The sequence below is a fragment of the Bos taurus genome, chromosome X, assembly GCF_002263795.3.
Source record: "Bos taurus isolate L1 Dominette 01449 registration number 42190680 breed Hereford chromosome X, ARS-UCD2.0, whole genome shotgun sequence".
Classification (NCBI taxonomy): Eukaryota; Metazoa; Chordata; class Mammalia; order Artiodactyla; family Bovidae; genus Bos; species Bos taurus.
Window position 1 is genome coordinate 14,898,010 of NC_037357.1, and position 25,737 is coordinate 14,923,746.

General features: G+C 41.6%; 1 protein-coding gene and 1 long non-coding RNA gene across 13 annotated transcripts in view; one reads left to right on the top strand and one right to left on the bottom strand.

Moving 5' to 3' along the window:
* The window catches only part of ENOX2 (ecto-NOX disulfide-thiol exchanger 2), a 288,002-nt gene extending 285,453 nt beyond the window's left edge, over positions 1–2,549 (bottom strand). For 5 of the 12 annotated variants that reach the window (XM_059883745.1, XM_059883743.1, XM_059883742.1 and 2 more), the window contains exons 1-2: positions 879–1,752; positions 638–697 (exon numbers count right to left, since the gene is read on the bottom strand). In XM_059883745.1, coding sequence (XP_059739728.1) covers positions 638–697; positions 879–1,020 — 202 coding nt within the window. In that variant the 5' untranslated portion in view covers positions 1,021–1,752. Of the gene's footprint in view, positions 1–637; positions 698–878; positions 1,753–2,293; positions 2,377–2,472 lie in introns of those variants that run through there. The other 7 variants (XM_024988840.2, XM_024988844.2, XM_024988839.2 and 4 more) reach the window with 5 other exon arrangements.
* Positions 2,487–22,969, top strand: LOC112445202 (uncharacterized). The gene is made up of 4 exons (XR_003033566.2): positions 2,487–2,567; positions 6,408–6,815; positions 10,608–10,861; positions 12,512–22,969. It is a non-coding gene; the product is annotated as an uncharacterized lncRNA (long non-coding RNA).
* Positions 22,970–25,737: the final 2,768 nt, after the last annotated feature.

Below are 25,737 nucleotides of genomic sequence, written 5' to 3' on the forward strand. Positions count from 1 at the left end.
CATCTAAATCAGAGATAGTAATACTGACTACAGTTTTGGCAGACACAATTAGCCACGCTGCAGTAGCGGTTAAGCTAACTTGGTTTTGGCAGCTACTTTATGGCAGATACATACTGACAGAGAAGCTAAAAGCGAATCACTTGTGTTTTTGCCAAGATGATCGAATGTATCTCACAATAACCTCTCCTTACCACAAATGGAAAGTCAAGAACAAAAGTGAACATTGGGACCAGCAAACAATCATGGACAGACTATGGGCTCTGGAGTCAGAAATCTGACTTCCAAACCCCAACTCCTTATAAACGATGTGACTTTAGGCGGTTGCTTAAGTTCTTGACATATTAGTTTCTTCTAGAAAAATTGTACCTACATCATAAGACTCTTAATATTATGCAACAAAGTGCTTATGATAGTGCCTGGAACATTCATGGGCTCAATAAATAGCAATCACTATTGTCTGCCCAATGAATTGACTACAATTCAGGTAATATGATGCACAAGGACAGCAAATGCATTTAAGAAAATAAATTTACATCACCAGGCTTCAAAATGACAACTATAGAGTGTAGCTAAGAATAGCCACAAACAAAACAGGCTATAAGACAAAATTCTTCTTGGTTTTAAATTAAACTCACACCTGGAACATACCACCACACTTCTTTGTGTTCTCCAAGAATTGATCTCAAATCAGGTTCCCCTAGGATGAAAAAACAAAAATCACCCAATCTTAATTTTTTGCTCTCAGTTTTATTTGATACAGAATAATATCCAAACTACAAGGATTTTTTAAAGTAGCCTATGATCCCAAGCTTTTCAACACTATTTCTTTCCCAATCTATCCCTGCTGACACATTTTACTTGAGTTCAGGGAACCTCACCTGTTATATCTGGAGAAGGCAATGGCACCCCACTCCAGTATTCTTGCCTGGCAAATCCCATGGACGGAGGAGCCTGGAAGGCTGTAGTCCATGGGGTCGCTGAGGGTGGGATATGACTGAGCGACTTCACTTTCACTTTCATACATTGGAGAAGGAAACGGCAACCCACTCCAGTGTTCTTGCCTGGAGAATCCCAGGGACGGGAGAGCCTGGTGGGCTGCCGTCTCTGGGGTTGCACAGAGTTGGATACGACAGAAGCAACTTAGCAGCAGCAGCATCTGTTATATCTACCTCTTCTATCCTTCCCCAATTCCAACCCCAGTATCAGGAAGCAGTTTCTCTCTCCTCTTAGCCCATTTCAAGTCCCCTTTACTCTTTTGGAGCCCAAATTAAAATTCATCTCCTTCCTAAAGCCGACAAGGATTGGTCTGGAAGCAGATGAATTTCAAGCCTTCAGCTCTTCCACCCTTAGGCTAGACTTCCCATGGATCAACCTTCCCACCTCATCAGTATCCCCTTCCACTACCTCCTCAGCACTTTTTGCACGCATTTTTAATAATAAAATAATACAGTGTCGTTTTGCACAGTCTACTTTATTCCGTAGTTGATGCGCCCCCTAAATATGTGTTAACATCAACGCTTGCTGGAAAGCCCTAAAGTGCTCTTTTTTAAAATAAATAAATAAATAAATCTAACTTGTCTTTTATTCTCATTAGAACACTGCACTGAACCTTAAACACCTATTTCTCAAAAGCGAGATTCCTTCCCTCATCTGCTGCCCATCCCTTCCGAAAATTGAGGGGAAACCCTTTCCGCGACAAAGACCCGGTCAGGCAAGGGGCATGCGGTTGGAGGGCCAATAAAGAGATGGCGACGATCATGATCTCACCATCAGAAGTAGAAACTGAAAAGTTGACAAAAAGTCACTCCCAGGGCATGGCAAGGAACTCCCATTCCCCAAAGGGAAAGGGGTGTGCGTGCGTGAGAGAGGTGTGTGCCCAAACCCTAAGTGCGAATGCAAAGAAGAGAGGAAAAAGAGATCGCCCAACTCCTGCAAGCAGTAAGCAGAGTCCAGACGCCGCCTAGAAAAGACCCTGGTGGAGAACCCTAACTTCAGACGTCTGAGGAGGCACAAGGCCGGGGTGGGGGACACGGGATGGCGTTGTAGAGGAAAAAGATAGAGGGCAGAGTTAAGGAAAAAGAGAAAAGAGGGTACGCTCCTGAGGCTCCGGAGGAACGCGCGCGGAAACCTCAGAAGCCCACCGCGACTCCCTGCCCAAAGACCCCTCCCGCTCGGAGGCGGAACTGGGTGGAGTCAGGGCTGAAACCCGCGGACCCGGAAGCACCATCCTCCCTAGGCCCCCTCAGTCCCACAGTCCCCAGCCTCAGCGGCTCAGGCTTTCTGCCTCTCTGACCTCCAGCTCCCCGGCTACCGAAGCGCGACTCCTTATAGAGCCGCGGAAAATCGGGAGGTGCCGCAGCTTCCGAGCAGGCAGTGCCCTTGCGGCGCACGGCGCCGGGCGACAGTCTTCTGAACTCCCCGCCTGGCGCTGCCGGCTTAGGCCCGGCTCCCAGGCCCAGGTTGGACTCTCACCCACTCTGCAGCCGCTGAGGTGTCTCCTATTGGCTACTGGTCACCGGGGGAGCCGCAGGCCCGAGCCCTTGTCCTCCTGGGAAATGTAGTTTGAGGTCGTTGGAGGCTGTTCTTCCTGGTGGAGGGGGTGGAATCCAATACTGACATTGGCGGAGAGACTCTAGTGAAGACAGGATTGTGGGAGATGAAGTCGAGACCTTTCTTTTTATGTACCCAGAGTTCCTCCCCTCCGCCGGCTCCCTCCCCTGGTTCCTATTGTCCCCAGAGTTTCGGGTTGAGGACAGTGTTCTGGATGTTGTAGTTTGAAATGTGCTGTCTTACAGAATCGCCCTTCTTGGGGTATGGGGTTGTGCTTGTGGGTCAGCTAAAGGTTCTAGATTGATTTTACTGTTCGTTGAGCTCCTGGCATGCGGGGGGGGGGGGGGGGGGGGGCGGTGCAAACATGTCATCGCAGTTTGAAATTCTCATTAAGTTTTTTTTTTTAATTTTATGTTATTTAACTTTACAATATTGTATTGGTTTTGCCATATATCAAAATGATTCAGTGGGTTTTTGCAAAATGTTATTTATACTCTGATAAGCTAAGGATTTTGACTCATCCTTTAAAATTGTCAAAATGTGTTCTGTGTGAACCATCATTAGTATCACTTTAAAGTTTCTGGAAATGTATATTTGTTTCTAATTGGGAGCCATATTTTTTCCCTTGGAAATGGTGTCACAACAGGCATAGAAATGTGACTTGTGTTATCGAGTCCAAGCTTTCTCTACTACCTGCAGGACGGGCTGATGAATCAGAGATGAGGTGTTGAAGCAAGGAATAAGACTGTATTTGGAGAGTTGGCTGACCAAGGAGATGGCAGAGTAATGTCTCAAATAACCATATTATCTGGGTCTGGATGCCAGGTTCTGTTATAGAACAGAGCTGGGGGAAGTGAGAAGACAAAGTAAAAAGGCTTTGAATTTTGCAAATATCTCCTAGAATGGCAAGCCTCAGGCAGGGAATTGGTTAATTTCTTCCTTCCTGCCATCTACAGGTGGACAGGGTTCTGAACAAAGGCACTTTAGTAGCAGTTAGGCAGAGGGGCAGGATTCTCTGAGATAAGCCATTATGTATGATTATGATAACAAAAGCAACCAAAATCAAGTCAAAGAAACACTTCCAACATGCAGTCAGAATTGGCTTTTTCCTGCAATAATTGAAGCTAAGCAAGAGTGCTGGTTCAGTTCAGTTCAGTCGCTCAGTCCTGTCCGACTCTTTGCGACCCCATGAATCGCAGCACGCCAGGCCTCCCTGTCCATCACCAACTCCCGGAGTTCACCCAGACTCACGTCCATTGAGTTAGTGATGCCATCCAGCCATCTCATCCTCTGTCGTCCCCTTCTCCTCCTGCCCCCAATACCTCCCAGCATCAGAGTCTTTTCCAATGAGTCAACTCTTCGCGTGAGGTGGCCAAAGTACTGGAGTTTCAGCTTTAGCATCATTCCTTCCAAAGAAATCCCAGGGTTGATCTCCTTCAGAATGGACTGGTTGGATCTCCTTGCAGTCCAAGGGACTCAAGAGTCTCCAACACCACAGTTCAAAAGCATCAATTCTTCAGCACTCAGCCTTCTTCACAGTCCAACTCTCACATCCATACATGACCACAGGAAAAACCATAGCCTTGACTAGACAAACCTTTGTTGGCAAAGTAATGTCTCTGCTTTTGAATATGCTGTCTAGGTTGGTCATAACTTTCCTTCCAGGGAGTAAGCGTCTTTTAATTTCATGGCTGCAGTCACCATCTGCAGTGATTTTGGAGCCCAGAAAAATAAAGTCTGACACTATTTCCACTGTTTCCCCATCTATTTCCCATGAAGTGATGGGACCAGATGCCATGATCTTCGTTTTCTGCATGTTGAGGTTTAAGCCAACTTTTTCACTCGCCACTTTCATCAAGAGGCTTTTTAGTTCCTCTTCACTTTCTGCCATAAGGGTGGTGTCATCTGCATATCTGAGGTTATTGATATTTCTCCTGGCAATCTTGATTCCATCTTCCAGTCCAGCATTTCTCATGATATACTCCGCATAGAAGTTAAATAAGCAGGGTGACAATATACAGCCTTGACGTACTCCTTTTCCTATTTGGAACCAGTCTGTTGTTCCATGTCCAGTTCTAACTGTTGCTTCCTGACCTGCATACAGATTTCTCAAGAGGCAGATCAGGTGGTCTGGTATTCCCATCTCTTTCAGAAATTTCCACAGTTTATTGTGATCCACACAAAGGCTTTGGCATAGTCAATAAAGTAGAAATATATGTTTTTCTGGAACTCTCTTGCTTTTTCTATGATCCAGTGGATGTTGGATATTTGATCTCTGGTTCCTCTGCCTTTTCTAAAGCCAGCTTGAACATCAGGAAGTTCACGGTTCACATATTGCTGAAGCCTGGCTTGGAGAACTTTGAGCATTACTTTAGTAGCGTGTGAGATGAGTGCAATTGTGTGGTAGTTTGTGCATTCTTTGGCATTGCCTTTCTTTGGGATTGGAATGAAAACTGACCTTTTCCAGTCCTGTGGCCACTGCTGAGTTTTCCAAATTTGCTGGCATATTGAGTGCAACACTTTCACAGGATCATCTTTCAGGATTTGAAATAGCTCAACTGGAATCCCATTACCTCCTCTAGCTTTGTTCGTAGTGATGCTTTCTAAGGCCCACTTGACTTCGATTGTCATTTCCTTCTCCAGGGGATCTTCCTGACCCAGGAGTCGAACCCTGGTCTCCCGCATTGCAGGCAGACGCTTTACCATCTGAGCCATTAATGACCTCAAAGCCAGCCATAAGACACCTGTTTAACCTATAATGAAGTCACGCTGTGAAGAACAGAGGCCACATCCATCGGTGTAATGCAACAGTTTAGAGAAAATATACAACTTGAATAATAAAAAATAACTGTATATTTCTTTATGAAATTATCTTTTTACTAAAAAAAATAGGCTAAAGGAGGTAGATAAAGGAATACAAGGGGAAACCTAAACACTTTCAAGTGATTAAAAGGTTGGAGAAAATGGTTTCAGTCAGTCAGTTCAGTTCAGTTGCTCAGTCGTGTCCGACTCTTTGCGACCCCATGGACTGCAGCATGCCAGGCCTCCCTGTCCATCACCAACTCCCTGAGTTTAGTCAAACTCATGTCCGTTGAGTCGATGATGCCATCCAACCATCTCATCCTCTGTTGTCCCCTTCTCCTCCTGCTTTTGATCTTTTCCAGCATCATGGTCTTTTCCAATGAGTCAGTTCTTCATATCAGGTGGCCAAATTATCAACAACATTCCTTCCAATAAATATTCAGGACTGGTTTCCTTTAGGATGGACTGGTTGGATCTCCTTGCAGTCCAAGGGACGCTCAAGAGTCTTCTCCAATACCACAGTTCAAAAGCATCAATTCTCCGGCACTCAGCTTTCTTTATAGTCCAACTCTCACATCCATTCATGACTACTGGAAAAACCATAGCTTAGGCTAGATGGACCTTTGTTGGCAAAGTAATGTCTCTGCTTTTTAATATGCTGTCTAGGTTGGTCATAGCTTTTCTTCCAAGGAGTAAGCATCTTTTAATTTCATGGCTGCAGTCACCATATGCAGTGATTTTGGAGCCCCCTCCCCCCAAAAAAAATAAATTCTTCTAGAAAATAAAGAATTTTCTAGAAGAATTTGTGGAAAATTCTTTAAGAGAGGGGAATACCAGACCACCTGACCTGCCTCTTGAAAAATCTGTATGCAGGTCAGGAAGCAACAGTTAGAACTGGACATGGAACAGACTGGTTCCAAATAGGAAAAGGAGTGTGTCAAGGCTGTATATTGTCACCCTGCTTATTTAACTTATATGCATAGTACATCAGAATAAAATGGCTTATTAGGACTAATTTCACTCCTCACTTTTGACTTCTGCTTTCTTTGTTATAGATGAATCCTTGTAGCTGAATGGATCATTAGGATTGGGTTACTACAGTTTCACTGATGACAACTTTTTGACTCACAAATGGAACGAAAGCAAAGAAAGAGGAATTGCATTTTGCTCAGATACTTGCCTAAAATTTTTTAAAGTGACATGAAGGAAGAAGATGATTTAATAGACTCAAAAATGTATTCAGCAAACTGCTTTGTGCAAGGCCCTGAACTGGCCCAATTGCTACAGAATTGGAAAATAGTCCTTCCTCTGAAGTACCTCACGATCTAAGAAGAGAGATAGACTATACAATGTACAGAGTGCTCTAAAAGGTTCTAGATAGGGTTCTGTAGGACCATAGAAGAGGAAGAACTCATTCCATTTCTGGAGAAAGCAATGCTTGAATGATGAGCCTTGGAGAACCGGTAAGATATTTGTCAGCTTTGGGGCAAGGAGGCTAATCATACACAGGGATAAGGATGTGAGAGAGTGCAAAAAACAACAAAAAATTTCGATACTGCAGGAACTAGATGGGGCAGGAATAGAGGGCCATTCTAATGAGTTCACAATATAACCTGAAAGCACTAAAGAACCATCAAAGGATTTTAAGCAAGGAAAATGATATGATCAGTTGGATTTGGTGATAATTTGAATATGAAATTTCAAGAATTTGAGAAGGAAATGGCAATCCACTCCAGTATTCTTGCCTGGAGAATCCTGTGGACAGAGGAGCTTGGTGGGCTGCTGTCCATAGGGTCGCATAGAGTCGGACACGACTGAAGTTACTTAGCATGCATGCATGAATATGAAAAGGGAGGAAAAGGAAGGCATCCATTATGACTCTCAGGTTCTGATGTGAAAGAGTGAACCTACCATTCATTGAGATAGGGACCCCAGAAAGAGTTGCAAGTTTTGTGGGGTATAGGACATTTAAAAATTTGAGGAATCTCTGGAATATTTGTGTAGAGATGCCTCAAAGGCTGTAAGGAAATGTAGATCTGAAGTGCAGGAGAGAGGTCTGAGTTAGAACTAGACATTTGGGATACATCAGTAATAGATGGTAATTAAATACATAAATATGAATTGAATTTTATGGAATGCTTAGAATGGTAATTTTAAAAGGACAAAGATTAAGTATGACTGCTACTCCTAAGTCACTCCAGTTGTGTCCGACTCTGTGCGACCCCATAGACGGCAGCCCACCAGGCTCCCCCGTCCCTGGGATTCTCCAGGCAAGAACACTGGAGTGGGTTGCCATTTCCTTCTCCAATGCATGAAAGTGAAAAGTGAAAGTGAAGTCGCTCAGTCGTGTCTGACCCTCAGCAACCCCATGGACTGCAGCCTTCCAGGCTCCTCCGTCCATGAGATTTTCCAGTGAGAGTACTGGAGTGGGTTGCCATTGCCTTCTCCAAGATTAAGTATGGAACCCTAGATAATAACCATATTCAAGTAGTAGGTAGAGGAAGATGTGCCTTCAAAAGAAGCTGAGAAGGAATGGCCTGATATTTGAACCAACAGAAAACAAAGTAGAAGCACTGGAATATTGTACAGAGAGGTTAAATAAAAGGACAGAAGAGTAACAAGGAACTATTCATTCATCCATTCAACAAATATTTATTGAGTACCTACAACATTCCAGGTACAATTCTAGATGTTGGGAATAGAGGAATGGGGGTGGGGGCAAAACCCAGACCATATCCCTTCCCTTTGGAACTTACATTCTAATAGGGGGAAACTATCAATAAATAAGATTAATAATTAAAATAAATAGCAGTGAAATTTCTTGGCGGTCCAGTAGTTAAGGTACATATACACAATGGAGTATTACTCAGCCATTAAAAAGAATACATTTGAATCAGTTCTAATGAGGTGGATGAAACTGGAGCCTATTATACAGAGTGAAGTAAGCCAGAAAGAAAAACACCAATACAGTATACTAACACATATATATGGAATTTAGAAAGATGGTAACAATAACCCTGTATACGAGACAGCAAAAGAGACACTGATGTATAGAACAGTCTTCTGGACTCTGTGGGAGAGGGAGAGGGTGGGAAGATTTGGGAGAATGACATTGAAACATGTATAGTATCATGTATGAAACGAGTCACCAGTCCAGGTTTGACGCACGATACTGGAAGCTTGGGGCTGGTGCACTGGGACGACCCAGAGGGATGGTATAGGGAGAGAGGAGGGACGAGGGTTCAGGATGGGGAACACATGTATACCTGTGGCGGATTCATTTCAATATTTGGCAAAACCAATACAATATTGTAAAGTTTAAAAATAAAATTAAAAAAAATTATTCCCTAAAAAAATAAATAAATAAAATTAAATTAAAAAAAAACAAATAAACAACACTCTGCACTTCTGAACTCTCATTGCTGGGGCCCCAGGTACAATCTCTGGTCAGGGAACTAAGATCCTGCAAGCTAAAGGGTGCAGCCAAAAAAAAAAAAAAGTAGTGACAGTTAATATTTCTACAATGCTAATTGTAATGTGTGTGTATGTGTGTTTACACATACAAAGGTGGGACTCTTCTTGACCTATTGTTCATAGAATGTATGCTTGAAAATGTACCCAGGAAAGAATGCTTGGGTATAGAAAGTGAAAGTGAAGTCACTCAGTCGTGTCCGACTCTTTGTGACCCCATGGACTATAGCCTACCAGGCTCCTTGGTCCATGGAATTTTCCAGGCAAGAGTACTGGAGTGGGTTTCCATTTCCTTCTCCAGGGGATCTTCCCAACCCAGGAATTGAACCCAGGGCTTGGGCATTGCAGACAGACGCTTTACCATCTGAGCCACCAGGGAAGATGGTAAAGGATCCGCCTGCAATGCAGGAGACCCAGCTTTGATCCTTGGGTGGGAGATCCCCTGAAGAAGGGAATGGCAATCCACTCCACTATTCTTGCCTGAATTCCATGGACAGAGGAGCCTGGTGGGTTACAGTGCATAGGATCGCAAAGAGTTGGACACAACTGAGTGACTAACATACACACACACAGAAGAAGATGAATTTGTGAAATAGTGACCCTTTGTAAATCAGTCTGGCTGGATTTATAGATCAATTGGTAGGCCAAGGTTAAGGCTTAAGAGCCAGTGTACAGTTAAAGTCATGGCCAGGGTTCAGGTTTATAATGTGGAATGTGTTTGGCTTCAATCTTCGGCTTAGGTGAAGGCTTACTTGATCTGTTGCTGTCTTAATGAGTCAGTGTGGATCCATGGTTAGAGGACCATGGAAGCAAGTTTAGGACTCAGCCTGTTATCAGTGTTAGGCTCCAGTGTTAAAGCCATGGTTCTATCTGTGATAAAGATCAGAACGTATTTCTGACTGGCATGAAAGCTCACTGTGAGGCTCTTTAGTCCAGTGTGGCCTGGATTATACTCATTGTGAAGACAAGGTACACTATTTGGGTCCAAATTTTAGCCAGTATTAGGGTGTAGTTTATATAAGAGAGGCCTTATTCTAAGATTAGTATTAGGGCTCAGTCTGTAGCTTAACCTTAGACAGATCACATCCACGGTTAGGGCTCAGCTCAAGGTTTCACTTTAGTTTTTAGTCAGTATTGGAATCACTGTTATTTCTAGGTTTGGAAATCAGTAAAGGCCATATCATAGCTCTGTCAGGGGTTACAGTTCCTGTCAATTGTATTGCCTGGGGAAGAGCTAATTAGAATTTGAACAGGATTTATGTTCAGTCTTTCATCAGGTAAAGCTCCAATTAGAGTTTAGTTTTGGCCCGGCTTTAGGCCTCAGTCTGTGGCCGTTGTTAATACACAGGCAGTGTCTTAGTTTTATACTGTCTGTTGCCATGTTAGGATATTAACTTTGATGAGCCCTAGTTTTGTTTCAGACCAAAGTGAGCATTTTGTCTATGGACAGTGTTAGAGTATAGTTTGTGGCCAGATGTCAACTATGTGAGCAGGATTGGGGATGCATATTTGGCCAAAGTAGTTCAAGGTGCAGTTTCTGACTTTAGCCAGTGTCAAGGTTCTGTCTTTGCTCATGTTGGAATGGTCTGTGGCGCTAAGTCACAGTGGTCAGTGTTGTACCTCATTCTGCAGCCTGAGCCTGGTTCAGTAGGTGACTTGCGTTAGCATTTCAATTTGGCCTGTGTCAGAGTTCATCTTTCAGTGTCATATCCTTTTGCCTTTTCGTGCTGTTCATGGGGTTCTCAAGGCAAGACTACTAAGTGGTTTACCATTCCCTTCTCCAGCCATCTGATACGAAGAGCTGACTCACTGGAAAAGACCCTGCTGCTGGGAAAGATTGAAGGCAGAAGGAGAAGGGGTCGACAGAGGATGAGATGGTTGGATGGCATCACGGACTCAATGGACATGAGTTTGAGCAAGCTCCGGGAGTTGGTGATGGACAGGGAAGTCTGGCGTGCTGTGGTCCACGGGGTCACAAAGAGTCGGACACGACTGAATGACTGAACTGAACTGAACTGTGTCAGAGTTGATTCTGCTGGTAATCGTCCCATTTTGACTTTGTGTAGTTTCTGTTCACTGAGTGCTGAGTGTTAATGTTATCTATTAACATTCTCGTTTATATAATTCCAGTGTTGTTCCATACATGATAACTTATTTTTGCTTATTTAAACACTTGAAGGAAGCTTATAATTATTAGTAGCTAGATTGAATGTTGAGACAGTAATTTGTCAAAGATTTTTGGATAACAGAGAGCTCCTGCTGTGGCACATATTAATAATTGGTTAACCGCAAACCTTGAAAGCACACCTTTCCTTTATCATTATCATAAGATAGACTAGACGCTAACAGTACTTTTCTCAGGTGCTTTTTCATCAGTGAGACATAAAAAGGAATATGCTTTGACTTATGGAAAAATGTATTTTCCTGATTATAGGGACAAAAATCGTGGGCAATGTCCCTTCTGTTTCTTTTGAAAAAGCTTTATTTATGCATAACTGATATACAAAATTCCATGCATTTAGTGTATACATTTTGATGAGTTTGGACACATGCATATAGCCATGACACCATCACCATAATCAAGGCACTGAATGTATATATCACCTCCAAAAATCTCCTTCTCTTCTCTTGTGGATTTTCTTTTTTTTGGAGTGGTAAGAACATTTAACATGAAATCTATCCTCTTAACATATCTTAAAGTGTACAATACTGTATTTGTAACAACAGGCACTATGTTGTAAACAAGTCTAGAACTTACTCATCTTGTAAAATGAAAACCTTATACTCACTAAGCACCAGCTCCCCATTTCCTCCTCTCCCCAGCCCCTGGCAGCCACCATTCTTTTCTCTGCTTGTATGAGTTTGGCTACTTTAGTTATCTCATAAAAGTGGAGTTATGAATATTTGTCCACCTATATTTGCCCTTTTCCACTTTGTATAATGTCTTCTATGTTCATCTATGTTGTCACAAATGGTAAGATTTCCTTCTTTTTAAGGCTGAATAATATTTTACATATGTAAATATATCACATCACACACACACGCAATGCAAGTGACATGTCTATTTTTAATTTTTGGCAGACCCTCCATACTTTTTTCCATGTTGACTGCACCATTCTCTATTTCTACCAACAGTGTATGAAAATTCCAATTTCTCCACATCCTCACTAATACTTTTTTATTTTATGTATTTATTTTTTTAATTTAAATTTATTTATTTAATTGGAGGCTAATTACTTTACAATATTGTATTGGTTTTGCCATACATCAACATGAATCCTCCACGGGTGTACACGTGTTCCCCATCCTGAACCCTCCTCCCTGATACTTTTTTAAACAGATTTTTTTCCTTCCAGTTTTATTGAGATATAATTGACACACAGCTCTATATAAGTTTGAGGTGTATAGAATCATGATGCTATGCATCATGAAACGATAACCACAATAAGTTTAGTGAACATCCATCATCTCATACAGATACAAAATTAAAGAAATAGAAAACAATTTTTTTTTCCTTGTGATAAGAACTCCTAGGAAGTACTCTCTCTGTTTCTCTCCCTCTCTCTCTCTTTTGCTTAAAACAAACAAGTTGATTATTTTCTTTCTTTCTTGAACTATGTCTGATTTACAATGTTGCGTTACTTTCAAGTGTTCAACAAAGTGATTTAGTTTTGTTTTTTTTTTTCAGATTATACTGCATTATCCTGGAGCAACCCACTCCAGGATTCTTGCCTGGAGAATCCCATGAACAGAGGAGCCTGGTGGGCTACAGTCCATGGGGTTGCAAAGAGTTGGACACAGCTGAAGTGACAGCATGCACTTATGTACACTACATTATAGATTATTACAAGTCATAGATTATAATTCCTGTGCTATACAGTATATCCTTACTGTTTATCTTTTATATATAGTAGTTCCTATCAGTTAATCCCATACACCCAATTTGGTCTTCCCTCCCACCCTCTCAATTTGACATCATTGTATGTGGAATCTAAAAATGACACAAATGAATCTATACACAAAAACAGACTTGCAGATGGGTAGAAAACAAATTTATTGTTACCAAAGAGGAGAGGATTTAGTCTCTTAACAACTTTCATACCTAACATAGAGCAGTATTAATTATATTGATCATAGTATGCATTACATCCCTAGTAGCAATACTTATTTATCTTATAACTAATAGTTTGTACCTTTTAACCACCTTTATCCAATTCCTTCTGCCCTCCCTCCCCTGCTTCTGGTAACCACAAATCTGATCTAATTTTCTATGGGTTTGTTTTTGAAGTGTAATTGATCTACAGTGCTATGTTAGTTTCTGGTACACAGATAGCACAAATTCTGTATCTCTATACATTTCTAAATGATCACTACAATATGTCGCATTGCCATCTGTCACCATACAAAGACACAGTATTGACTATATTCCCCACATTGTACACTTCGTATCCTTGAATCATTTATTTTGTAACTGGAAGTTTGTACCTCTTAATCTCCCTCATCTGTTTCTCTCCTTCTCCTCTCTTTCCCCTCTGACAACCACCTATTTGTTGTCTGTATCTATACCTCTGTTTCTGTTTTATTGTGTTCCTTCATTTGTTTTTTTTTTTTTTTTTTTAGATTTCACATATATGTTAAATCATATAATATTTGTCTTTCTCTGTCTGATTTATTTCACTTAGCATCGTGCCTTCTGGTCCATCCATGTTGTCACAGATAGCAACATTTTGTTCTATTTTATGGCTGAGAAGTATTCCATTGTATAAATATATACCACATATTCTTTATTCATTCATCTATTGATCTATTGGTGGACACTTACCTTGGTTATTGTGAACTGTGCTGCAGTGAGCATAGGGGCTCATACATAGTTTTGAATTAATGTTTTCATTTTCTTTGGATAAACACCCAGGAGTGGAATTGCTGGATAGTATGATAATTCCATTTTTAATGTTTTGAAAAACCTCCATACCATTTTCTGTTGCGGCTGCACTAATTTACATTCCCACCAACAGTGCACAAAGGTTCCCTTTTCTCTGCATCCTTGCTGGCACTTGTTATTTGTTGTCTTCTTGATAATAGTGATTCTGACAATTGTGAGGTGATATCTCATTGTGGGTTTGATTTGCATTTTCCTGATGAGTAGTGATATTGAGCATCTTTCCATGTGTCTGTTGGTCATCTGTATGTTTTCTTTGGAGAAATGTCTATTTATGTCCTCTGCCCATTTTTTAAATCAGATTATTTGTTTTTTTTCCTTATGTCGAGTTACATGATTTCTTTGTATATTTTGGATATTAAGCCCTTATTGGATATATTTTTGCAAATACCTTGTCCCATTCAGTAGGCATCTGTTTCCATTCAGTAGGCAACTGTCCCATTCAGTAGGCAGACTTTTCATTTTGTTAATAGTTTCCTTCACTGCACAAAAACTAGTTTGATATAGTCACACTTGTTATCTCTTGCCTTTTTGGTAATAGCCATCCTAACAGGTGTGGGGTGATAGCTCACTTGCATTTCCCTAGTGATTAATGACCTTGAGCATCTTTTCATATACCTGTTGGCCATTTTTATGTCTGATTTGGAAAACTATTTGGTTCCATATTAATTTTATGGTTGTTTTTTCTTTTTCTGTTTAAAATGCCATTGGTGTTTTGATAGGTATTGGGTTGGATCTATGGACCACTTTGGGTAGTATGGACATTTTGACAATATTAAGTCTTCAATCTACGAACAAGGGATGTCTTTCCATTAACTTGCATCTGCTTTCATTTCTGTCATTAGTATTTTATAGTTTCCATTGTACAAGTCTTTCACCGCCTTGTGCGTGCATGCTTAGTGGCTTCAGTCACGTCTGACTCTTTGCAACCCTGTGAACTGTAGCCCACCAGGCTCCTCTGCCCATGGGATTCTGCAGGCAAGACTACTGGAGTGGGTTGTCATTTCCTTCTCCATTCACTTCCTTAGTTAAGTTTATTCCTATATATTTTGTTATTTTGATGCTATCATAAATGATATGTTTTCTTAAGTTTCAGATAGTTTGTTGTTAATATGTAGAAATGCAACTGATTTTTGCATCCGATTAAGTTTTTACCAGGCTTCCCTGGTGGCTCAGCAGTAAAGAATCCACCTGCCAGTGCAGGAGACATGCATTTGCAGGTTTGCCCAGTGTTCAAGAAGATCCCGTGGAGAAGGAAATGGCAACCTACTCCAGTATTCTTGCCTGGGAAATCCCACGGACAAAGGAGCCTGGCAGGCTACAGTCCATGGCGTCGCAAAAAGACTCAGTGATTAACAATGACAACAAGCTTTAATTTAATACCAGAGTTTGGGGATTGCCGATGGCTAGGTTAAGACTTACTATGAAGAAGGTTTTAGGGCTAAGATAAGAGTGTAAACATGTTTCTCAGGTTGGCTGCCCACGTTACACATCAGTCTACAAATCAAAGTTAGTGTGAGAATGGACAACATATAGGATCCAGCTTGTGTTTAAAGTTAGATTCTCAGGCTGCAATCACGGTTTGGTGCTCAGGCCATTGCCAGGGTTTGAGTTCAGAGTATTCATGTCCTGTTGTCAATTTGGTACTTAGACTCTGGCTAGTATGGCAGGCAATCTGGTGTCAGTCGTAGAGTTCAGTCTGTGCTAATTTTTAGTGCCCCTACCCTGCCCAGTGTCATGCGCACATCTTTCCCCAATTTAGGGCTCAGATTGTGGCCAGACTGATTGCTCAATCTCAAGCTAGTGTTAGGACTCAGTTTGTGGCCACTAAAATAGTGCACTTTGTTTATGCAATTAAGAATCATTCTGTGACAAAGGTTAGTACTCAGTCTTAGCCTGTTGTTAGTTCTAATAATATGAGGAGGGTTTTGATATAACCTTGTAGTGTTAGGAATCATTCTTTAGCCAGGCTTAGGGTTTAGTCTTTGGGTCTCAGATTATGGGCAGGATTTACAGTCTTTGTCCCAGGGTGGTGCTCAGAATGTACCCAGGAATAGAGCTCCCATGGTGCACCCTTGGACATGGTGAGTTGCATCTGTTCTCAGGGTACAAATTAATCTCTTGTTAGATTTTAGGCAAAGACTATGAAAAGTATTTGTTTTGTTCTTAATTCACATTCAGAGTTTGGGTTCAGTCTTTGCCTACTTTTGGTGAACAATTCAGTTTCTGGTCTTGGCAATGTCTGTGGCTAGAATTAAGGTTAAAGCTGTGGTCAGAGTTGAGATTCAATCTGGGGCTAGCATTTAGCCAGAGATAGGGTTCAGATCAGATCAGATCAGATCGGTCGCTCAGTCATGTCTGACTCTTTGCGACCCCATGAATCGCAAGTTTGCCTCAAATATTCAAGATCAGTCATTAGCCATCTTGAAAGTGTAAGTTTTATTTTCAGGGTGAAAACTCAGGCTGAAGGTTAGTCTTAAGGGCTCAGTCTGTGATGAGAGTTAAGAATTCAGTCTGTGACTAAAAACTGAGTTTGTAAGCAGTTAGATGCTATAAGCTTTAGGGGCAAAATCAGTGGCCAGTGATGGAGCCCAGGTTCAGTGAATTATTCCATGGTCAGATTTATGAACTCAGTATCTGGCCAGATTTAGAACTTGAGCTTTGAACAGAGTTAAGTCTCAGGCTGTGGCTGTATTCAGGGTCCTATCTGTGAACAGGATTAGGGCATATGATGTGGTCAGAATATATCCTCCAGTTTTGAAGAAGATTTGGTTTCACTTCTTGGCCAGGATTAAGGCACAGTCTTTGGCCAAGTTCAGAGTTCAGTCTCTGTACATGTTTTTGTTTCTGTATGAAGCCAAGTTTAGCAGTCATTCTGTTGCCAGTGTTGGGGTCATTTTCTGGTTAGTGCTAAGTCGGTGGAAATTGTAGCTGGGTAGGTTTCCAAGATCAGATCTCATGCTGTGACAGAGTTAGAGCCTCCATTTGTGGTCGGGGTGAGAGTTTAGTCAGTGTGTATGCTGAGCATTCATTTTGTGGTCCGTGGAGGATATTAAGTATATTCCACAGTTAGGTCACAGTCTGTAGCTTGAGCTTGATACTCAGCCTGGGACAGGTGTAGAGGCTAGGTCTGATCATATGTTGGATCTCTGTATCACAAATTAAGGGTTTATCAGTGGCCATAGTTAGGGTTCAATCGGAGACCAAGGTTAGTGTCTCAGTCTGGAACTGGCCATAACTACTTAGTCTTGGACCAGACATAGGCAGTGAATATTTGACTAGATTTAGAGACTCAGTTTAATCAGAGTTAAGGTATTGAAGTATGGCCAGAAAGAGGCTCAGTCGATGGATAGAACTGAGGTTCCCATCTTAGGGACCAGCGTTAAGGGCTCAGTCTGAAATTCGGGTTAAGTCCAGAGTTGGGTACTCAGGCTACATCTTAGGTTAGATATTTGGCTGGAGCCCAGGGTTAAACAGAAGAATTGTGTTCAGTGTTAACAGCTTGGTCTCTGGCCAGACTTCAGAGACCTGCTCCTTAGCTTGTGGTCAGTGATAGTGGTTTGTTAATTATATCTGAATAAAGTTGTCATGAAAAGGTTTTAAAAAAGAAGAGGATTCCCACAAACAAACTAGCAGGCATGATGCAGGAAAGGAACCATGGAAAGAGGCTGACTACTGAATCAGGACCAGAAGTGTCCTTGCTGTCTCAGGGTTTTATGCTTTGGAGGGGCAGGGCAAGCACAAGAGTCTGAGGGGAAAGGAAAGAACTGGTCAAGGGGGAGGGGTACCCCAGGGAGGTGGATACATGCTTCTCAAAGGAGAGAACCTTTTACAAGATGTCTGGACGGAAGTAGTGCAAGTTTTAAAAATTTGCAAAGAATGGAAACTCCTGTTTGCCAAGTTCTTCCATCACCTTCTTCGTGTCAGTAATAGGCTTTCCTGAGCACTTGTTCTAAAGTATTCCCCCACCTTTCCCCATACTGCACTGTGTGGGGAAATCATACCATACTCTCATATGCCCCAAAAGTATGTATGAAATGCATGCACACATGCTTGTTTTCACTTACTTTCTCCCATTGAATCTTCACGACCATTATTTATGATCAGTGTTCTTGTCACCATTATACCAATGAGGAAACCAGTTAAGCTAATTAAGAGACTAGCAAGGTCATACAGCTGGTAAATGCAGAGCCCAGTTTCGAATCCAGTTTTATCTTACTCCATGCTGTGCTCTTTGCACGCCACCACTTGGCCTGTTCGTTTGTAAGTTGTAAGATTTACATCTCACCTTCAACCCTTGACTTCGTAAACTTCGTTTCATTTAATTCTCACAACAACTCTGTAGAGTGGTTCGTATTCTTATTATCCCTTTTTACAGTTGAGGACATGTGTTCAGAGAGGGTAAGTGATTTTTCTCAGTCACGCAGCTAATAACTGGCAGAGGTGCTATTAGAACCTAAACATGTCCAACCGTCAGTTGAAGTTTTTCCTGGTTTATCATGCTGCCTCAGAATACCTCAGCCTCCAGAAATGACATCTTATGGACATTGTGGACTTTGCTGCAGGCTGCTGGTGGGAAGGATTTAGTGATAGGAATATAGTAGGCTTCTACTATGCCATTCATTCCAGTGATTTGAACCTGTGAGAGATTGAGAGTGAACAGAAGGAGGCACAGCATAAGGTCCCGTGGGCGCAGATGTGCTGTAGGCACCCCCTTCATGAGAATCTCTAAGTGTAAATGAGAGTTAATGATGGTGTATTATGCATATGACGAGTGTAGGAGTGGAGAAAGGTAGATGGTCACTGAAGTAGGCTATGCCTAAGGACCAGCCCTGCCAACTGTTTTCCTATGAAACTCAGCCAACTTGCCATCATTTCCACAGTCTGCTCGTGACTTGGCTTATCTCCACTAGATCAGGCATCCACATAATCCACATATTCCCCTAGGAAGTTTATATGCTGAGGTTAAGAGGAATTGATTATATTTCTGCCTTCAGAATGGCTGAGCAAGCTCCTACTGGAACTATGGGACACCATCAAGACCAACATATCACAACAGGAGTCCTAGAAGAGAAAAGAGAGGAAGGGGTAGAAAGAATATTAGGGGCAAAAATGGCCAAAACATCCCTAATGTGATGAAATACACAAATATATATATCTCTAAACTCCAAATAGAATAAAATTAAACCACCTTTTTTCCAGTTTTATTGAGGTATGACTGACAGATAAAATTATTAAGATAGTTAAGGTGTTCAACATGGTGGTTAGATATGTGAGTTAACACATCAGTCACCTCACATATTTACCCATCCTTTTCCCCTCCTTCCTTTCCTCCCTCCCTTACCCCCTCTCTCTTTTTCTTTCTTAAATGCAGTGAGAACATTTAAGTTCTACTCTCAGCAAATTTCAATGAAACAATCCAATGTACTTTTCCATGCTATGGTCGACAGATATTCTTTGGCAATAGTTTAGTACCCTTTCTCCAGGTAAAATCTTGTGCATGAATTTAATACATTAAAAGAGCTGCTCTGTGCTAGTCCTTCCTGATGCCACCCCTGGTCAGCACTTGGCCATGGTGTATGCAGTGCTTCTATCCTAGGGTCATATTCTCTGCATGTATAGTGGGCATAACTTTGCCCTAAGGGATCCACAACCCTACACTCAAAGTACTGTGCACTGTGGGGGCTTCAGACTAGAGGCCGAGTGCTGTCTCTGGCTGGAAAAAGTGAAGAATGGGCCTCTAACCCATAACTGAGGAGCTTCAGCATGGCCTCTTTTGTGGGTCTTACTGTTTCTCTTGTTCTCCTCGACTGACATGACAATGGACCAAGATCCATTAGCTATAATTCCAAAATTCAGTAATCTCCAAAAACCAAAAGTTTTCATAAATTTGGCACCAAAACTCATTAGGCAGCAAAACTTGACCCCAATCGATACAAGGCTTTGTATAGTCTTTATGTTAGTTGCTCAACTGTGTCCGACTCTTTACAACCCTATGGACTGTAGCCCGCCAGGCTCCTCTGTCCATGGGATTCTCCAGGCAAGAATACTAGAGTGTGTAACCAGTCCCTTCTCCAGGGGATCTTCCTGAACCAGGGATCAATCCCAGGTCTCCTGCATAGAAGGCTGATTCTTTACCATCTGAGCCACCACGGGAGATTGTGAAGGACAGGGAAGGCTGGCATACTGTAGTCTGTGGGGTCATAAAGAATTGGACACGACTTAGTGACTGAACAGCAACATAGTCTTTATGTATAAACTGTTTATGTGACTATCCATTTCACTATGAAATACTAATGTGTTTATAACACCTACCAGGAGTATTATATAATATACCATATATTCACATATTACCTGTCCAAAATACCCCAAATTCTGAATTTCAGGAATCATCGAACCCTAAAGGTTTTCTATGAAGAATTTTGGACATGTATATTCTTTCCTCCTTGCTGACTTGTTCTGATGTTACCTTCCTCACTTTATCCAACATCTGGTAACATCTGCCAGGGCCAGGGAATGAAAACACTGATTTTTCCCTTTACTTTCACTCTATATGGGTCTATATGGGTCTTTGTATTTAAAAGTAGGTTTCTTGTAGAAGACATAATTGTGTCTGGCTTTCTTATTCCATGTGAAAAATCTGTGTCTTTTAAGTGGTGTATTTAGACAACTTGCATTTACTTGTATTTCCTGATATAGTTTGCTTGAAATGTACCGTCAATGCTTGCTGTTTTCTATTTATTCCATTTTTTCCTTGACTTTTCAATGTTTACAGTTTTTAAAAATTGAGCATTTTTATTCCATTTTACCTTGACTACTGGCTTTTAATTTGTACCTCTTTTTGAAAATTGAGTGGTTCCCTAGAGTTTACAATGTGCGTCTGTAGTTAATTGGGATCTGTAACAGAAATAAAATGAAATTTTTCCTAGAAACAAATTTAGTAGAAAATGTGAAACATTTTTACAAAGTAGTTGCCTAGACCAGAAAAACTGAATGCAATAACTGGGAACAGTGTCCATACCTAGACCTAATGCGGCGTGTGCCACTCTCATAATTTACAAGTACGTAAAGTTGACAATGATGTAAACCTTACCCGAATGAGGGTCCCTTATTCCTTTCCTGACTACTCTACATATCACCTTGGCTTGTATAAATGAGACTTGACTTGAAAGTGAGAAGTTCAGCTGTCAGGACACTGAATATTTTTTTGTAGTAAAGCTGCATATCATTAAATAAATAATAATAAATTACCATGACAGGAGAGGAAGCGCTAAGCAAAATAATATCTTTATTTTTTCTTCCATCCCAGTTTCATATCTAAAAACATATTCTTCCACGTCACACTGACAAACTCTCCAGGGTCCTCCACATAAAGACCCACTTGTAATCCAGCTGGAAACAGGTTCTGGATGCTAAGCTCAAAACCTAAGAATACTACTACTATACTAACATCAAGTGTAACTTGTCAAGCCCTTGTTGTAAGACAGACTCCAAGCTCTTTAAACATACTGGGTCATTTAACCTTCATAACAGCTTTATGAAATGGCTACTGTTGTTATCATCTCAATCTTACAGACAAAAAAAAAATGAAGCAAGAGAAATTAAGCAACTTATTCAGGTTCATAGTGAAGAATTACCGAAGCAAAGATTTTGATATACCTTGTGTCTCTTTTGCACCTTCACTTTCTTTTGAAATTGGCTTATGGGATAACCTAATAAACAGATGCATAGACATAGACATTGTGTGGGAGGAGTGGGTAGGGTGGGCTGTGAGTCTGGGCATCCACCCATCCACCCTCCACTGCCAAGATCCAGCAAGGCCAAGATATTTTTATACCCGTTTTTCCTATAGAGCCAGGAATGTGAAATTCACTATGCAGATTTGTTAATATGATTATTTGGCTGGAAAAGCAGACTCTATAGATACTTTCCCTCACTGATCCCTAAGGACCACTCTGATACAAAATATTATGTGTTGATAGGTATGTTTTTCTTTACATGCATGCACGGGTATGTATTTATAGGCGTGATTCTGTGGCAGTTAACACACATGTGTTTAGTATATTGATTCTCAAACTTTAGTCTAATATCAATTACCTGGGTAAAATCTCAGGTATCTCTGGAGCCTATCCTTGGTGATTCTGATTCAGCTTAGCTGGCATGGGGTGCAACGCTTTGTGGTATGCACCTGAAGTGATTTGAATGCAGGTTGTTTATGCAGACCACATTTTGAGAAGCAATAAAATAATGGTTTAGTGTGAACTCTGGAGCCAGGCTGTTAGTGAGTGGTTTTAGGTTTAAGCAGGTCAGCTTGCCTCTCTTAACCTGTTTTCTTGTCTGTGAAAATGAATAATAGTACCTGCCTCACAAGGTTGCTGTGAGGATTGAATGGCATATATAATTTCAAGCATGTCTCATTTGATGTGCTGACCCATCATAAGTTCTCAATAAACAGTAGCTCTTATTATTTCTGTAAAGCTATTTATATTAATCACTACACTAGGAGGGATCTAAGACGTAGTCTCTACCCTATAATACTTACCATTAAGAAGACTTGGGACTTCCCTGGAGGTCCAGTGGTTAGGAATCTGCCTGCCAACGCAGAGGACATGGGTTTGATCCCTGGTCCAGGAAGATCCCACATGCGCGGGGCAACTAAACTTGTGTGCCCAACTACTGAGCCCACGTGCTACAACTACCAAAGCCTGCACACTCTGGGGCCACAACCTGAAACCTGTGCACTGCAACTGGGGAGTAGCCCTGGTCACCACAACTAGAGAAAACCCAAGTACATCCAAGACCCAGCACAGCTATAAATAAATAGATAAATGAACAGGATAGAAAGAAGACGAGCAGGTGAAGACGCTAGAGGACGTGTAAACATGTTACACTGTGAGCTGCTGACTTTAAGGGTGGGTAGTAAATAGGAATCTCGAGACTGAAGTGAGTGCTGAGAAAGGTTTAGCACCTTATCTGGAGGGCTTCCCTGTGACCAAGAACTGCAACGCGAAGATAAGTGTAGTAGTACAATTGCAGGCATACGTAGATTTATTGCGTTTCACTTCACTGTGCTTCACAGAGACTGCACTGAGCAAGTCTGTTGGTACCAGTTTTCCAACAGTTTCATATCTCCATGTCACATTTTGGTAATTCTTGCAATATTTCAAACATTTTCATTATTATAACATTTGTTATGTTGATCTGTGTTCTTTCACGTTACTATTGTAATTACTTTGGAATTTTTAACAATAAAATATTTTAAAATTAAGATATGTAGATTTTTCAGACAAATACTATGCATATTGCACACTCAGAAGTTATAGTGTAAATGTAACTTTTATATGTACTGGGAAAGAAAAAACAAACAAAAAACATCACGTGCCTTCCTTTATTGCAATACTTGCTTTATTGTGGTGGTCTGGACCTTAACCTGCAATATCTCCAAGCTTTGCTGTATATAAATTTGCATAGCACTTTTCACATGTCAGGTGTTCAAAGAAGGAAGATGGCAACTTGAACTAGAGAAATTAGAAAAATCTTCATGGAGAAGTTAGAAGTCAAGCAGGTCCTCAGTGGATGGGGAGGGTTTGAGAGGGTGGAGAGGAGAGGACTAGCACATTCAAAGCAAAGGAATTAGCCTGTGTTGGGCATGGAGATGGGAACAGAGGCGGCAGCAGCAGGTACCAGTCACGTTGTATTCCTGGCGTTGTGCACCAGAGGGCGCTAGTCAACTAGACCACAAGGATAACGCCAACCATCCTGGTTCCTCACCGCCTCTCAGCCCAGAATTGTGCAGTGCTATTGCCCTTCAGCACGGAGAAGGAAATGGCAACCCATTCCAGTAGTCTTGCCTAGAGAGTCCCGTGGACAGAGGAGCATGGTGGGCTGCTGTCCATGGGGTCGCACAGAGTCAGACACAACTGAATCGCCTTAGCATGCATACATGCATTGGAGAAGGAAATGGCAACCCACTCCAGTATTCTTGCCTGGAGAATCCCAGGAACAGAGGAGTCTGGAGGGCTGCCGTCTATGGGGTCGCACAGAGTCAGACACGACTGAAGCGATTTAGCAGCAGCAGCAGCAGTTGCCCTTCAGTGCATGCTAGTAAACAGTGAACAAGTGGGGAGGGGCCAATTACTGGGGGGCAACCATGACCAGGAATTTTGGTCGTAGCTGATAACCTCACTCCCTGAGAAGGATTTAAAGAACCTGGAAAGCTGGAAAGGTGGGGGGTTGCAGACAATGTGAGTGGAAATCAAGGTAGGTTTGGGACAATAGTTTCTGTGTCTCAGGAAAACTAGGGGTGGGAGCTGCTCTTGTACCCCTTTCCCAAGATAGGAGAGGGAGATTCAGTTATCTAAGACTGGCAACCTTATCTACTGCACTCTGCTGGTGGCCCTATGACAGGAGAAGCTTTCCTTTAAGCATGTATTTGGTATTTTCTTTATGCCTAGCTCAGACCTATTAAGTGTCTCAGTTTGGCTGACACTTCATAAATTAGAAACAACTTCTGTGCCCAATCACTCAACTTTGTCCTGACCACACTCTGTAAAGAAGTTCTTTTACAGTCACTTAGTCGTGTCTGACTCTTTGTGACCCCATGGATGGCAGCACACCAGTCTTCCCTGTCATTCACTCTTTCCCAGAGTATGTTCAAATTCATGTCCATTGAGTTGCTGATGCTATGTAACCACCTCATCCTCTGTTGTCCCCTTCTTCTCCTGCCCTCAATTGTTCCCAGCATCAGGTCTTTTCCAATGAGTCAGCTCTTCACATCAGGTGGCCAAAGTATTGGCGCTTCAGCTTCAGCATCTGTCCTTCCAATGAGTATTCAGGGTAGATTTCCTTTAGGATTGACTGGTTTGATCTTCTTGCAGTCCAAGGGCTTCCCTGGTGGCTCAGACAGTAAAGAATCTGCCTGCAATGCAGGAGACCTGGGTTCAATCCCTGGGTCAGGAAGATCCCCTGGAGAAGGGAAAGGCTACCCACTCCAGTATTCTTACCTGGAGAATTCCATGGACAGAGGAGCCTGGTGGGCTACAGTCGATGGAGTCGCAAAGAGTCGGACATGACTGAGCGACTGTGAAGAACAGAGATAATTATTAATAACACCATTTCACAGAGGTAGAAACAAAGTCTAAGGAGTGTGTCAACTCAACTTAGATCATGTAGTTAGTAAGTGATGTTTTCTCAAAACCCAAGTCTTCTTACTCTAAGATGATTTGTAATTTATAATATCATTAGCTTTCTACCATATTAGATGCTATGTAGAGAGAAATACTAATTAAGTAGAAACCATGGTCCCTACCCTCAAGAAGCCTAAATTTTGGGAAGAAATAAACATACTAGCATTGTAACTTTAAGCAAGTCCACTCCTATTTCTGGGTTGAGGCTTGGTCTATAAAATAATGGTTTGCACTATACGATCTCAAACATTTTATGTTTCACATCCTCCTAGAAATAAACAACCATTGAATCACGCACACAAAAAAGGTGCATGATCACATAATGTGGTTGGGTGAGGAAATAATCACTCAGGCCAACTTGGGAAGCAGCTACAGAGTGCAATGGCTAAAGTTACCATGAGGAAAGAAGGGAGAAATGAAACTAGGGAGAAATGAAACTAGGGAAAAAGCCCTAGCTCTCTTGTTGGTGCTAAAAATGGCTTACTCCGATTGATATCCACCAGTATGCTGGTCCCACAAATAGGCTGTAGGTTGGCTCTTTGAAACACCTCTATACTCATTCATCACCAGCCTCCTTGCTGCTCACTGATTTTAGGTAAAAGTAGGGGTTAATTAACACAGTCATCCTAGAGAAGAATGTCACAGATCCTGTGATGTGTCAGAAAGAATTCAAGATAGTAGGAATCAGGAGTCACTGAAGTGACTGAGAACCAGAAAAGGGTTAGCCTCCTAAGGCACCCATCTGGAAGGCTTTAGTGTGATGAAGGACTGGTAATAATAAGATAATTG